Here is a 13,487-nt window from a genome sequence, read left to right as displayed (position 1 = left end):
GGGCATCTTTTGTTTCTAGAAAGTTAATCAATGGTGCTACTGAGACATATAGTAGCAATGTTTGAATTCTGAGGGGAAACTGAGAAGAAACTCTGGGCAGATGAGATGATTTAGCAGGTAAAAGTTCTTGGGGCACAACCTAAATTTGATTTCCCAAAGCCATGATGGAAGGAGAAAACTGGCTTCTAAAAGCTGTCCTCTGACCTCCACACATCTGCCATGGCACACTCACTCTTTCTCAAAAACTCAGTAATAGTTTTTAAAGGCTAAGACACACTCTTAAAAGCAAAAATATAAAAACGTGAGGCAAAACACCTGCTTTAAACAGATTAGCCCAGTTCTGCCGTCATTTCCAGTAAGATGACAAGGGAGTAGGATGGAAGATGGGCAGAATTCTGTGAACACACAGAGAAATACTGTGAAAGTATTTCCACCTAGGTCAAATTCTTAGAAAAGCTGTCCGAGCTGGAGAGATTGCTGAGTGCTTAAGAGCACTGACTGCTCTTCCAGAGTACCCAAGTTCAATTCCCAGTAACCATGTGGTGGCTCACAATTGTCTATAATGAGACCTCGTGCCCTCTTCTGGCCTGCTGGTGTATATGCAAGCAGAACACTGTATACATAATAAATAAATAAATCTTAAAAAAAAAAAAAAAAAAGAAAGAAAAACCAGAGCCTAAATACTGGCAATGACATTGAGACCAAATAAGCAGAGTTGGCAGAAGCCAAAACCACCTTAAAGAGAGGTGGTGCTGGACAGAACCCAGGCTCTCCTGTGTATTAAGTTTACACTCTCCCTGATTTACACCAGCTTCACGTAGCACTCCAGAGGACAGCGAGCACATCTCCAGTATCAGGGCCATGGCGAATAAATGAATAGTGCGTTTCAGGCCAGCCAGGCGGCCTAGTGAGACGCAGTCTTAAAAAACAGGCAAAAACTCTTCACTCTTCAAAATATATGTGGTTGTTTGTCAATCAAAACTTTCTCTTGCCTGGCATGGTGGCACACACCTTTAATCCAAGCACTCAGGAGGCAGAGACAGTCAAATCTCTCTGAGTTTGAGGCCAGCCTGGTCTGCATCATTCCAGTACAGCTAAGGCTCTGTAGAGAGACCCTGCCTCAAAGACAAAACAAAAATGAAAAAGAAAAGAAAATTTCTCTTTGAGATTCTTTCTGTATTTCACCCTCTTCTCATTGTGTAAAAATGATAGCAAATCTGGACTGGTCTGTTTAAAGCAAGTGTGGCACGTTACCTCTCTACGAGAAGAAATGAATTTATCTTGGAATTGGTGGCTGGCCACAAGCCAGGAGGACCACCACAAGTTCTATGACACCCTAGTTCACAGATTTCCAGGACATAGAAATGATTGGTCATTGACTAATACTTACAAAATAAGAATTTAGTTTATTTAATACATTTCTTTGCTTTTTTTTTTAAAAGTTGGTTGTTTGGATAGTTTTGTTTGTTTGCTTGTTTGTTTTGTTTTTCAAGACAGGGTTTCTCTGTGTAACCCTGGCTGTCTGGGAACTAACTCTATAGACCAGGCTGGCCTTGAACTCAAAAGATTCTCCTGCCTCTGCCTCCCAAGTACTAGAATTAAAGGCATGGACCACCACCCACAGCTTATTTAATACATTTAAAGGCAATCATTAGAACTGAAAACAGGCATTAAAAGCAATTATAGAAAAAAAAGCAACAAAAAAAAAATGCAATTCAGCTAGACATGGTGGCACATGCCTTTAATCCCAGCACTTGGGAGGTAGAGGCAGGGGGATCGCTGTGAGTTCGAGGCTAGCCTGGCCTACAAGTCCAGGACAACCAAGGCTAGACAGAAACCCTGTCTCAAAAAACCAAAAAGGGGGTGGGGGGTGGGAAGCAATTCTATGACATGGTCCTGTGTCATAGGCTGGCTAAAGGCCAAACTCATTAAGTGTCACAACAGATATTATGAATTAAATCTTACACCAGCCTTTTCCTAGTGCTGAAGCCTGGGCCTAGCTTCCTTCACCATACTGACCAGGCCAAGGCCATAGCTCAAGGCTGACTGCTTTCCTCGGGCAGCCACTCTGGGCAGCTGGTAGTCCCTGCAGTGTATGGCACATGAGCTTGCCAAAATGGCAATCTGAGTCAAAATGAAGTCTTTGTGCCACTCAGTCTCTCTTTGGGATGGGGACAGGGACTGTTAGTTTTACAGCAGACACGGGGTACAAGGTATAGGATGCATATTTCCTGTAGTGACAAGTTTTAAACTGGTCAGTTTATTGGTTCTGGTCTCCATTGGGATCGTATCCTTCACATTCTGGAGGCACCATGTATATTGAGGGATGTTTTGTTTTGTTTTGTTTTGTGTTTTGTTTTGTTTTTGAAGACTGGGTTTCTCTGTGTAGCCATGGCTGCCCTAGAACTCACTCTGTAGACCAGCCCGGCCTCGAACTCAGAGATCCGCCTGCCTTTGCCTCCTGAGTGCTGGGACTAAAGGCCTGCGCCACTACCACCTGGCTTGAAGGATCTTAAGGGTTGTTTTGTTTTTCCAGTTTTTTTTTTATTGTTGTTGGGTTTTTGTGGTTTTTTGTTTTTTTGTTTGTTTGTTTGTTTTGTTTTGTTCTGTTCTGTGTATGGTTTGTTTCAACCGTGTGTTTGTGCAGTGCCCGTGGAGGCCAGAAGGTGTCAGATCTCTTGAAACCAGTCATCATGTGGGTGCTGGGTATTAAACCCAGGTTCTGTGAAGAGCAGCCAGTGCTCTTGACCACCAAGCCATCACTCCAACCCCAGATGTGAAGAATTTAGGACGTCTGCTGCACCGGGAACAGCTAGTGCAGGAGTTCAATCAAGAGTCCAAACGGGGTCGTCCATAAACCAAAGGGCTCATACTCTTTATTTAAGATGTGGGGTTCAGAGAGAATAGGAACCTGATGGACTCGTTGGAGGGCAGAGATTAGGGGCTGGCCTCAAGAATCTGGTATAGCAGTTAACAGGAACTGAGGCAGAGTATCTGTGCCACCGGGCCTGTGGAGCAGGCGAGCCCGCGCTAAACGACCAAAGGGGTTAAGGCACCGAGTCCCGCCCCCGACCAGGATTGGCGGGTCCCGGGGGCGTGGCCGGAGGGCGGGCCCGCGTTTGCCGCAGCCGCTGGTGGGCGGGCCGGGCGCTGGGCGGGAGGGGCCAAGAGCAGAGCCCGGCCGCGCCGCGCGCCCAGTGGGGCGGGCTTCGGGCTGCGCCAGAGAGCAGGGCAGCTGGCGCCGGTGTCTGAGCCTCTGCGCCGGACTCTGAGGCAGTGAGTAAGTGATACAGGCCTGCTGGGGCGCCCCTCCAGGTTCTCCCTCAGGTCAGCACGTCCGCTGCATCGCGCGCTGCTTCTGGCCGGTGGGAAGCTGGGGAGGGGGCGCGTCCCGCTGCTAGGGTACCCGGAGCGGCGGGGGTGGGGGGGCTGTGATGAGGCCGATGATGTCATGGACGCTTCACCCGGCGGGGTTGGGGGGGTGGCGGCCGGAGGGGGTGCGGCCCGGATTATGTCACCTCATCTCTCTGCACCCCGCCCCCCCGGGAGGCCACGCAGGTTGGTGGAGAACCGAGGGAGGTATGGGTGGAATTTCTCCAACCGCAGAGACCTCTGTGGCACCTTTGCGGAGGGTTTGTGGCTGGGAGCTATGTGCTAGTGAATGGCAACCCTCCCCCCTCCCCACTCCGACACACATGAACAGCCGAGGCAGGCTCCTGTGTGAGCGGGTGGGTGGGGGTGTGCTGTCGCTACCTTCAGCCCTGAAGCAGTGCCTTCATCAGAGCCGTGATCTCGGGGATGGGCTTCTTGCCCTGCAGGTGCCCACGTTTCCAAGGGAAGATAAATCTCCCCTCATACATCCCAACCAAGAAGTTCTGCTCCTTGAATCCCCTTTCCTGAGTCCGTCCTGGAAGCTCTTCCTTGTTTCTCTCTCCGAATCCATTTCCTATTTGCATTGCTCATAAGCAACATTCCCACAAGCATCGGCCTTGCATTTTCTTGATGTCAGGGCCCAGAAACCCCTAAAGACATCTTTCGTGCTCTAAGGTAACACGGGCTTCCAATGGGGAAGCTTCACAGTGCAATCTCCCTGGGGCATCCTGAGCTAAGTGCTTCAAGACTCCTCGGGTATCAAGGATGCTATGCTGAGCAGGAGTATTTGGACTGGCTCCAGAAGAATATAGGATGGGCAGAGGGCTGAGAATAGGTCGTGTGTGGGGTGAAGAGCCCACGTCAGGAGAAATATAGGATGGAAATTAGAGGCCTTGGGGACTCTGCCACAAGCTTTACTGGGTTGTGGGTGCCAGAAAGATTACCAGGCATTTTACACATAATACATTTCTTTCTTAAGACTGCTGTAAGGTAGGTGTGAGAACCTGAGGCGGAGCGATCTGCATGAGGTTCCATTGCTAATCAGTTGAGCTGTAGTTTACATCTGGAGCTGATGCTGCCAAGAATTCTGTTGCGCTTGACTGTGCTTGTGGAAAGGCTTTAGCCAGAGTCCATTTGGCCCCTTTGACCACTGGTATTGTATCACAGGCACTGAGGGTTGGTGGGACAGAAACAGAGGTAGGCTCAGGCAACAGGCTACCATCCCAGACTGATCTGATGGCTGTTAACTGCCTTTGCAGGTCACACTCTTGCCTCGGCCTGCCCACCACCCTGTCCTACAGAGGGAGCTCAGCCCTCTCTCTCCCTCAGTTCCTACTTACCAAGAGACTATATCCCACTCCTCGTCCTTCCAGCTCTCCACCAGGGTTCCGAGGAAAGAAGGTTGGAAGAGGCAAGGGGCAGGGAGTGGTTACAAGGGGTTGACTACCACAGGTCAGGACTATGGCAAGGACCTCTATGGGAATTGCCTGTTGGTTGACTACAAAGCAGCAGGCCTCATGTAAAGCCTGCGGAGAGAGGCTCAGGACAATGTCTAGGACCCTAAGAATCTCCCAAGGACCCACACTCTAGAGAAAGAATGCGGCAGACTGACATATGACCACCTCCAAACTTTGCTCGGAGCCTCCTTCCCTGGAGCTCCGAAAGGAGAGCTGTGCAGTTTATAAAGATCTTCCCAAGCACTCATTGCATTACTTCCTGTCACTCAGAATCAGCACACTCACTCCTGGGACTTGGTCCTTCCTCCACCCCGGCCTGTGGCACAGCTCCCTTGTGCTAGTCCTCGGCCAGCGTCTCACTAATGGTGCCCGCCTTCAGTGCTTCTATCAGCGTTTTCATTCCTATCAAAATGTTGCTTGATTTTTTGGTAGAGTGTATGTGCGTGCACACAGAGAGGGATGGAGGTGTCTGTCACTCTCTGCCTCATTCTCCTGAGACAGTCTCTCACTGAACTTGGGAGTTAGGCCGGCAGCGGGGGCGGGGGGGTGGGGTGTGCTACAGGTTAGGGTTAGTAGCGCAGCCACAGGGTGGTGTCTGATGATTTTATGTGGCTGCTGACGGTTCAGGGTCAGGTTCTCGGGCAGCGGGTACTCTTACTCACTGAGCCGTCTCCCGGCCTGTTGTTTATTATGTTTTCCCCTGTTTGTTTCTGGAGAACGGGATCGCATGTCGCCTACACTGGCCTCAAACTCAGTATCTACCGAAGGCAGGCCTTGAACTCTTTTTTTTTTTTTAATATTTATTTATTTATTATGTATACAATGCTCTGCCTGCATGTACCCCTGCACACCAGAAGAGGGCACCAGATCTCATTATAGATGGTTGATGAGCCACCATGTGGTTGCTGGAAATTGAACTCAGGACCTTTGGAAGAGCAGTCAGTGCTCTTAACCTCTGAGCCATCTCTCCAGCCCAGGCCTTGAACTCTTGATCTGCCTCCGCCTCCATGCCACCGTGTCCTGCTTCCGGGGTTAACTTTGAAAAAGAAAAGTCCTTTGATTCCTGACTTTCTCAAATGAAGACCTAAACTGTCCTCCATTAACCAAGAGCTCCGCTGTCTCTTTGCAGCACCTTCCCATCCCTGTGATCCTGTCTGCTTTTCTATACTTTTCTAAAAACCATTTCGCCATAGACGCCAGTGGTGTTTGCAGCTGCGGAATCCAGACCACACTCTTCACTTCCAGTTTTACCTTCCAGACCCCTTTTCTTTTTTTTTTTCAACACTGGAAACAGTCCTCGTGTTTGTTCTGTTTCCTTCCTCCCTCCCTTCCTCTCTCATTTTGTTTTGTTTGTTTGCTTGCTTTTTGTGTTTTGTTTTTGACAATGAATCTCACTTGGTTCTCACTGTTGTATCAAACTCCTGGGCTCCAGTGATCCCCCTCAAGTAGCTCAGGCCGCTTGCTGCTCCTCTGCCTGTTTCTTCTTTCTTGACCTCCTTCCTGATTTTTATTTATTTATTTTTAAACCAGGGATTGAATCCAGCCAGGGTCTTGCATGTGCTAGGGAAGCAGCAGTCAACTGCTGAGCCTGTGTGTGTGTCGAGACAGGATTTCTCTGTGTAGCCTTGGCTGTCCTGGGCTTGCTACTTGTAGACAAGGCTAGTCCCAAACTCACAGCAATCCTCCTGACTCGGCCTCTCTCTGAGTGCTAGAACAAAAGGTGTGTGCCACCACATCCAGCTGCCTTTTTTATTTTTTAAGACAAGGTCTCACTAAGTTGCTCAGGCTAGCCTTGAACTTGCAATCCTTTCGTTTCGGAATTCCAAGTAGCAGGGGTCTGGGGCCTATTTCTCCAGGCTGGTTAGTGCCCCTGCTTTGAGTCCCCTCCCCATTTTGGCTTTCAGGGCACAGCTTCTCTTGGACTCTTTGCTGCTCCCACACTACCTCCCATCCTTGCTTGATGGCTAGGCCCACCTACGCCACTCTCAGATGCTAACAATCAGCCTTGCCTCCCTGCAAGAGGTATCTTTGGTCTTCTCTTCCAAGCAATCTCTGCCTGTCAAGTTAATGATGTCACACCCACACCTGGTGCCCTAGCCCCTTCTCATGTTCCCTCCACCTGAGCTCCAGCTGCGTGAGGATTTGCCAGTTCTTCCTGTAACCGTGCCCAAGCCTCCCTGTTGGCTCCAAGCCTCGGGCCATGCAGCCTTCACCCTGCCAGTCGCAGCTGTCCCCTACGTTGAACTCAGTGAGGATGAGAGAGAGAGAGAGAGAGAGAGAGAGAGAGAGAGAGAGGGAGAAGAGACTAAGCTTAGGGTAGGAAAAGGTTTCAAGGTTGAAGGCCAGCAGGCTAGAGTATGCCCAGAGTGGAGGTAGCTGGGGTAAGGCCAAGAGGCCTCCCTGTTGGGGTTCTACGCCTGTACATCCCACACTTCGGTGTTTCCCTAGGTGCCTCTTGTGCCCCAGGCTGGTATCAGCTTACATGTGGGCACAGGATGAGCAAAAGGAGGAGGGTGGCAACAGTGCTGTCTTCCACACCTGTGGAGGTAGGCATTGGATGGATTTCTGCAGTGCCGATGACCAGCTTGTTAGCGAACTTGGCAGTGTTCAATGTGGCCAGAAGAAACTGAAGGGTGCATGTGTCAGCAGCCTCCCTTGGTTTGGGGCGTGACATAAAGGACACACCATTAGAATTAGCCATGTGGGTAAGAAGGAGGTCTGCAGAGCATTCAAGAGGTGCTTGTACATGGACCCCTAAGCTTTAATAGGGAAGAAAGGTGCCCCGCCTGGTTTCTGGGCTTTACAGGCCTGAAGAGCAGCCCTCTTTCATAACTGGCACACGTATTTGAGCTATTAGAGCCTCTAGCTAGTGGCCGGGACTTGCCAGGTGTCCCTGCCCACCTGTATAATACAGATCTCTAGGACAAAAGAACCAGGAAGTAAGCGAGGCCTCTCTGAGCACGAGTAATAAATAATAGGAGGCTTTGCACCCCCTTGTGTGGGAAGAGTTCACCCAGCAGAACTGGCTGAGAACACTTCATGGTCAGTTGACGTGGGGTCAAGGTCCAAAGGGAAGGTGTGTGTGTGTGTGTGTGTGTGTGTGTGTGTAAAGGGAAGGTGTGTGTGTGTGTGTGTGTGTGTGTGTGTGTGTGTGTGTGTGTGTGTGTGTGTGTGTGTGTGTGAGAGAGAGAGAGAGAGAGAATGGCTAATCCAAAACTCTTCCTGGTGGTACCGCATTCTTAGCAGGGTTCAGCAGGCATGGCATCCTCAGGGGTCAGCATTGGTTGCGCAAGCCCCGCCCATGTTTCACCCACCTGTGGGAAAAGCCTGGCGGGAGGAGTTGGTTGCTCCTGTGCTAGTGTCGCTGTGTCCCTGCCCCTGGCCTCTGCCAGCTTGGGGACTATTGCAAAGTACTGATCTCAGAGTGGGCCACTCGGGGGGGCCAGGCCCTCACAAGACCAAGTTAGGAAAACCTCCAGGGAGGCTCCCTTGCCACCTGCTGCAGCCACTGCCCAGGCGCGCCAATCGGTTTAAGCAGGGCTGCGCCCACCTGCGACCTTGGAGCAGGCCGCAGCAGCAGCTCCGCCCACCCAACTCCAAGACCGGAGGTTCTTTCGCTGGCTTGCTGGGCGCCTGGCGCGCGACTACACGGTTTTTAATGACTCCCATTTCACAGAGGAGAAAACTGTAGTACGGGATGGCTTGGTCAGTTAGTCCAAAGTCGCACAGCTGGTTCTGGCCGAGCCCGGACTTCGAGAGAGAGCCATATGGCCCCTGCAGACCCGGCCTCGGAGGGTCCCAAGCTTGAGGACCCGCCGGCCCCCCACCTCTTTGGAAAGGTAAGGAGAGAAGTCTACCCTGTAGTTAGCTTTCACTTCTATTGTTCACCACCTTGAGTCAAGGGGCCGCGGAAATACCCACGCTGTTAGCTCTGTGTGTGTGTGTGTGTGTGTGTGTGTGTGTGTGTGTGTGTGTGTGTGTGTGTGTGTGAAGTATATTGTGTCTCTCTAACCTCTGAGGTCCCCTATTGAATTCAGTTACTGCTTTCCTCAACCCGGCCAATCTCCCCAGCCCAGGAAGCGGGGGAATATAGGAGTCATGACCCAGGGTAAATTTAATGAAAACTAAATTCTGGAAGCTGCAGCACAGTTAAGAGGGTAACTGGGTCTGAGAGGCTCATGGGTGGAGTTGGGTTAAGTGAGTACAGTTGAGGCGTATGCATGGTGCTGTGCTGGGGTTGGGGTGGCTTCTGACCTCTCTACCTTCCTTCCCACTTGTGCCCACAGTGCCCTTCTAGCTTAGTCATGGCGAAGCTGGAGACGTTACCTGTGCGCGCTGATCCAGGGAGGGATCCTCTGCTGGCTTTCGGCCCCCGGCCTTCTGAGCTTGGACCCCCAGATCCCCGCCTGACCATGAGCAGTGTGGATGGTGGGGTGACCCATGCCCAGGAGTTTCCTATGAAAAGCGTGGGCACTCGAACAGGGGGTGGGGGCAGCCAGGGCAGTTTCCCTGGTCCAAGAAGCAGTGGCGGCGGCGGCAGTGGGGCCAGCAGAGAGAGACCTGGCCGCTACCCATCAGAGGACAAGGTTCTCGCCAATTCTCTCTACCTCAATGGCGAGCTGCGGGGCAGTGACCACACAGATGTCTGTGGTAATGTGGTGGGCAGCAGTGGGGGCAGCAGCAGCAGTGGGGGCAGTGACAAGGCTCCACCACAGTATCGTGAACCCGGTCACCCACCCAAGCTCCTGACCACCTCTGGCAAGCTAGACCAGGTTAGTCCCAGGACCCAAGAGTTTTTTAGGGGGGCTCATGGGAGGCAGGAGGAAAGCCATCTTGGGGGAGCTGTGGAGTTACAATCCTGGGGGTAAGTCTCACTTGTGGATCCAGGACTGGGATGGCTTGTGGGAGACTTCGTTTGGAGATCTAACAGGGGCAGGAGTTTTGGATGTAAGGAAGAGGATTAAGATCTCGGTCTGATGCCTCTCCCTCCCTCCTTTTATGCAGTGCTCAGAGCCACTAGTTCGGCCATCAGCCTTCAAGCCTGTTGTACCCAAGAACTTCCATTCCATGCAGAACTTGTGTCCTCCACAGACCAATGGGACCCCTGAGGGACGACAGGGCCCTTCTGGACTCAAGGGCGGACTGGACAAGTCTCGGACCATGACTCCAGCTGGTGGGAGTGGGGGTGGCCTCTCAGACTCAGGCCGAAACTCACTCACAAGCTTGCCTACCTATAATTCCAGCTATAGCCAGCACCTGGCACCCCTCAGTGCCTCCACCAGCCACATCAACCGCATTGGCACTGTCGGCTACAGTAGTAGCAGCAGCGGCGGCGGCGGGGGGTCAGGCTACCAAGATCTGGGGACCTCTGACAGTGGGCGGGCATCCAGTAAGAGTGGGTCATCCTCCTCCATGGGGCGGTCCGGCCACCTGGGATCTGGGGAGGGCAGCAGTGGAGGCCTGCCATTTGCAGCCTGTTCACCGCCCTCGCCCAGTGCACTGATCCAGGAGCTGGAGGAGCGGCTGTGGGAGAAAGAGCAGGAGGTGGCAGCTCTCCGCCGCAGCCTGGAACAGAGCGAGGCGGCCGTGGCCCAAGTGTTGGAGGAGCGGCAGAAGGCCTGGGAGCGAGAGCTGGCTGAGCTCCGGCAGGGTTGCAGTGGAAAGCTGCAGCAGGTGGCCCGCCGTGCCCAGCGTGCCCAGCAGGGCCTACAGCTGCAGGTGCTGCGGCTACAGCAGGACAAGAAACAGCTGCAGGAGGAGGCGGCCCAGCTGATGAGGCAACGGGAAGAGCTAGAGGACAAGGTGGCCGCCTGCCAGAAGGAGCAGGCCGACTTCCTGCCCCGGATGGAGGAAACTAAGTGGGAGGTGCGGGCTGGGGCGGGGCCTAGAGCTTTCCTCCCATTCATCTTCTCCTCCAACGTGTAGTGTAGTGGGGGGGGGGGGGGGTACGAGGGAGGGGAGTGAAAGGAGTAGGACCAAATCAGTTCAGAGTAACCGAGAACAGAGGCTGTGCCCTTGGGCTGTAGAGATGAGTTAGCCAAGGAACCCCCATGGGGCAGAGCAAGAGCCGAGGTGCCTTTGGAGCCAGATCTGGGAGCTGGGTTGATATGAACCTTAACTACCTCGGCTTGTGTCTTTACCGGGGCTTCTGCTTCCGCCTGTCCCTATCCAGGTGTGCCAGAAGGCGGGTGAGATTTCCCTCCTGAAGCAACAACTGAAGGACTCACAGGCTGATGTGTCGCAGAAGTTGAGTGAGATCGTGGGGCTGCGCTCCCAGCTTCGGGAGGGTAGGGCCTCCCTCCGGGAGAAGGAGGAACAGCTGCTCAGCTTGAGGGACTCCTTCGGCAGCAAACAGGCCAGCCTGGAGCTGAGCGAAGGCGAGCTGCCCCCTGCCTGCCTCAAGCCCGCACTGACCCCAGTGGACCTGGCCGAGCCACAGGAGGCGCTGGCCTCCTGTGAGAGCGATGAGGCCAAGATGCGCCGCCAGGCTGGGGTGGCAGCTGCCGCTTCCCTGGCTTCTGTTGATGGGGAGGTGGATGCCGGGGGAGAGGGTGGGACACGGGCCCTACGCAGGGAGGTGGGGAGACTGCAGGCTGAGCTGGCTGCTGAGCGGCGTGCCCGTGAGCGCCAGGGTGCCAGCTTTGCAGAGGAGCGCCGGGTGTGGTTGGAGGAGAAGGAGAAGGTCATTGAATACCAGAAGCAGCTCCAGCTGAGTTACGTGGAAATGTACCAGCGCAACCAGCAGCTGGAGCGGCGACTCCGGGAGCGTGGGGCAGCAGGGGGTGCCAGCACGCCTACTCCCCAGCATGGAGAGGAGAAGAAGGCCTGGACCCCCTCCCGCCTAGAGCGAATCGAGTCCACAGAAATCTGATTCTCTGTCCTCTTGCACAACCTTCTGACAAGTGCCCTGTCTGAAGGTCGGGAGTCACCGATGGCCCCTTCCATTCATTCATTTCCCTTCCCCACGTGTGCTGCATATCCCCCAGACCAAAGAGGTTCTCAAAGCAGCTGGGACCCAACCCCCTTGTCCCCCTAGTCCATGCAGCTCCAGCACTGCCTCTGTGGGTAGCCAGCCACTCCAGACCCTCTCTCCAAGGAGAGCATCGGGGAGAGCAGAGTGCCATGGGGTGAGGTCCCAGGCGCAGGGAGCATGCTCCTTTTCTGGGAAGCCTCTGGTTGGAGATGGAGGCAACAGGCTTGCATTGCCAGGAAGTACCCGAGCCCCCTTCCTCGGATCTTGGGCTGCTGCTGCTGCTGCTGGCCATCTTGTGTCCAGTGCTATTGTCTGCGCTCTCCTCCGAGGCCAGACAGCCTGAAGGAACCTGCATGGGTCTACCAATGCTGACAGACCCTAGGCTCCTAGTCTCTCTCCTTCGTGTGGTATTCTCCTAACCCAGGCAGCTTGGTAAAAGAGGGAGCAGATGGCCTGCCTGTGGTTGGGAGGGCTACCTGCCCAGCCCCCCACCCTCACACCAAGGTATCTTGGACTCAGGCCTCAGAGCCTGGCCTAGTCCTGAGCATGTGTCCCTCTGTGTATATTGAGGGAGGTGACAGCTGAGGCTGGAAGCTCAGTACTCAGGGGAGATCTGCCTTCCTATTCTTGGGAAAGGTCACCTGGAGGTTTCTCAGCCCCACCCTCACCCTCTGGCCAGGATCCTCCAAGGCTACATGCCCTGCTGCTTGGTTGACCCCACCATACCCAGGGTCACTGCTCAGCTCTGATTATAGCTATGAGTGCTACCTGCCTCTTAGGCATTGTGTGCCCTGTTGCTGTGGTCAGATGGATGTCTGATGTCTTCCCGTGTTTTCCCTCACTCCCCCCCCCCACCAGCCTTCTGCTTTCATGCTCACATCATCTTCCCAGGCTGCCTTTTCTTCCAAGTCTAACCTTTTCTCCCAGCAGAAAGCTCTGCTTGACTTTTGGTGCACTGCTCACTCCCCAGCTCCACTGGCCCAAGTCCGAGCCCGGGGCCCTTGTTTTGAGGGGCCAACCAGGGTTGGAGGTGACTGCCCTTAAAGAACGAGGCTAACGTTCGAGGACTACTGACCCTTACGTTGCTTGCCAGACTCCTGAGCTGTCTTATTTTGTCCGGGCAGGGATGGCCAGTACTGTCATCAGTGTGGGTTGCGACAGTCAATGCCGCTGTCCTTTTCTAGGATCTCTCAGATTCTATCTCCCCAAGACAGGCATGGAAATTCTAATTTCTCTTTTAAGAAAGTAATTTTCCAATTCACCAGCAATAACAATCAAAGGAGACTTGGCCCTCAGTTCTTGTATTTCTCTTTTTCACTCTCTCTTCTACCCCCAAGATGGAATTTTGGGGTCAGGATGGAGAGAGTTGGTAACTACTGTGAGCAAGTCCCCCAATCCCTGACCAGCCTCCTCCCATGACTGGTGACTGTTTAACAAGCTGTGCATCCCCCACAAAAACAGGAGTGCCCTGTTTGTGGCCTCCAACCCTCTGCACAGCTCCTTCTGGGTGGTCCTCAAACAGGTTTTTGACCTCGATTGGAGGCCACTCTGGCAACCACTGCCCACCCTTCTAATCCCTCACTACACCTGCTCCAGACCCTGAGCCTGGTCCACCGGGGCTGGGAGAAGGCACTAATACAGAACAAAATGAAGACGGGGGAGAGAAAAATATGAACAGCTTTGGA

At 53.4% G+C, this 13,487-nt stretch overlaps 1 protein-coding gene across 1 annotated transcript; it reads left to right on the top strand.

Moving 5' to 3' along the window:
• The first annotated feature begins 3,152 nt into the window (after positions 1–3,152).
• On the top strand, positions 3,153–12,290 carry Lzts3 (leucine zipper tumor suppressor family member 3). Its single transcript, XM_051144637.1, has 5 exons — positions 3,153–3,280; positions 8,506–8,668; positions 9,116–9,601; positions 9,834–10,694; positions 11,002–12,290. The coding sequence occupies exons 2-5, from the start codon at positions 8,597–8,599 to the stop codon at positions 11,698–11,700; spliced, it is 2,118 nt and encodes a 705-aa protein (XP_051000594.1). The 5' UTR covers positions 3,153–3,280; positions 8,506–8,596; the 3' UTR covers positions 11,701–12,290.
• Positions 12,291–13,487: the final 1,197 nt, after the last annotated feature.

This window comes from Acomys russatus, chromosome 4 (assembly GCF_903995435.1).
Source record: "Acomys russatus chromosome 4, mAcoRus1.1, whole genome shotgun sequence".
NCBI lineage: Eukaryota > Metazoa > Chordata > Mammalia > Rodentia > Muridae > Acomys > Acomys russatus.
Note: the sequence above shows the minus strand (reverse complement) of the source record. Positions and strands in the feature narration are given on the sequence as shown.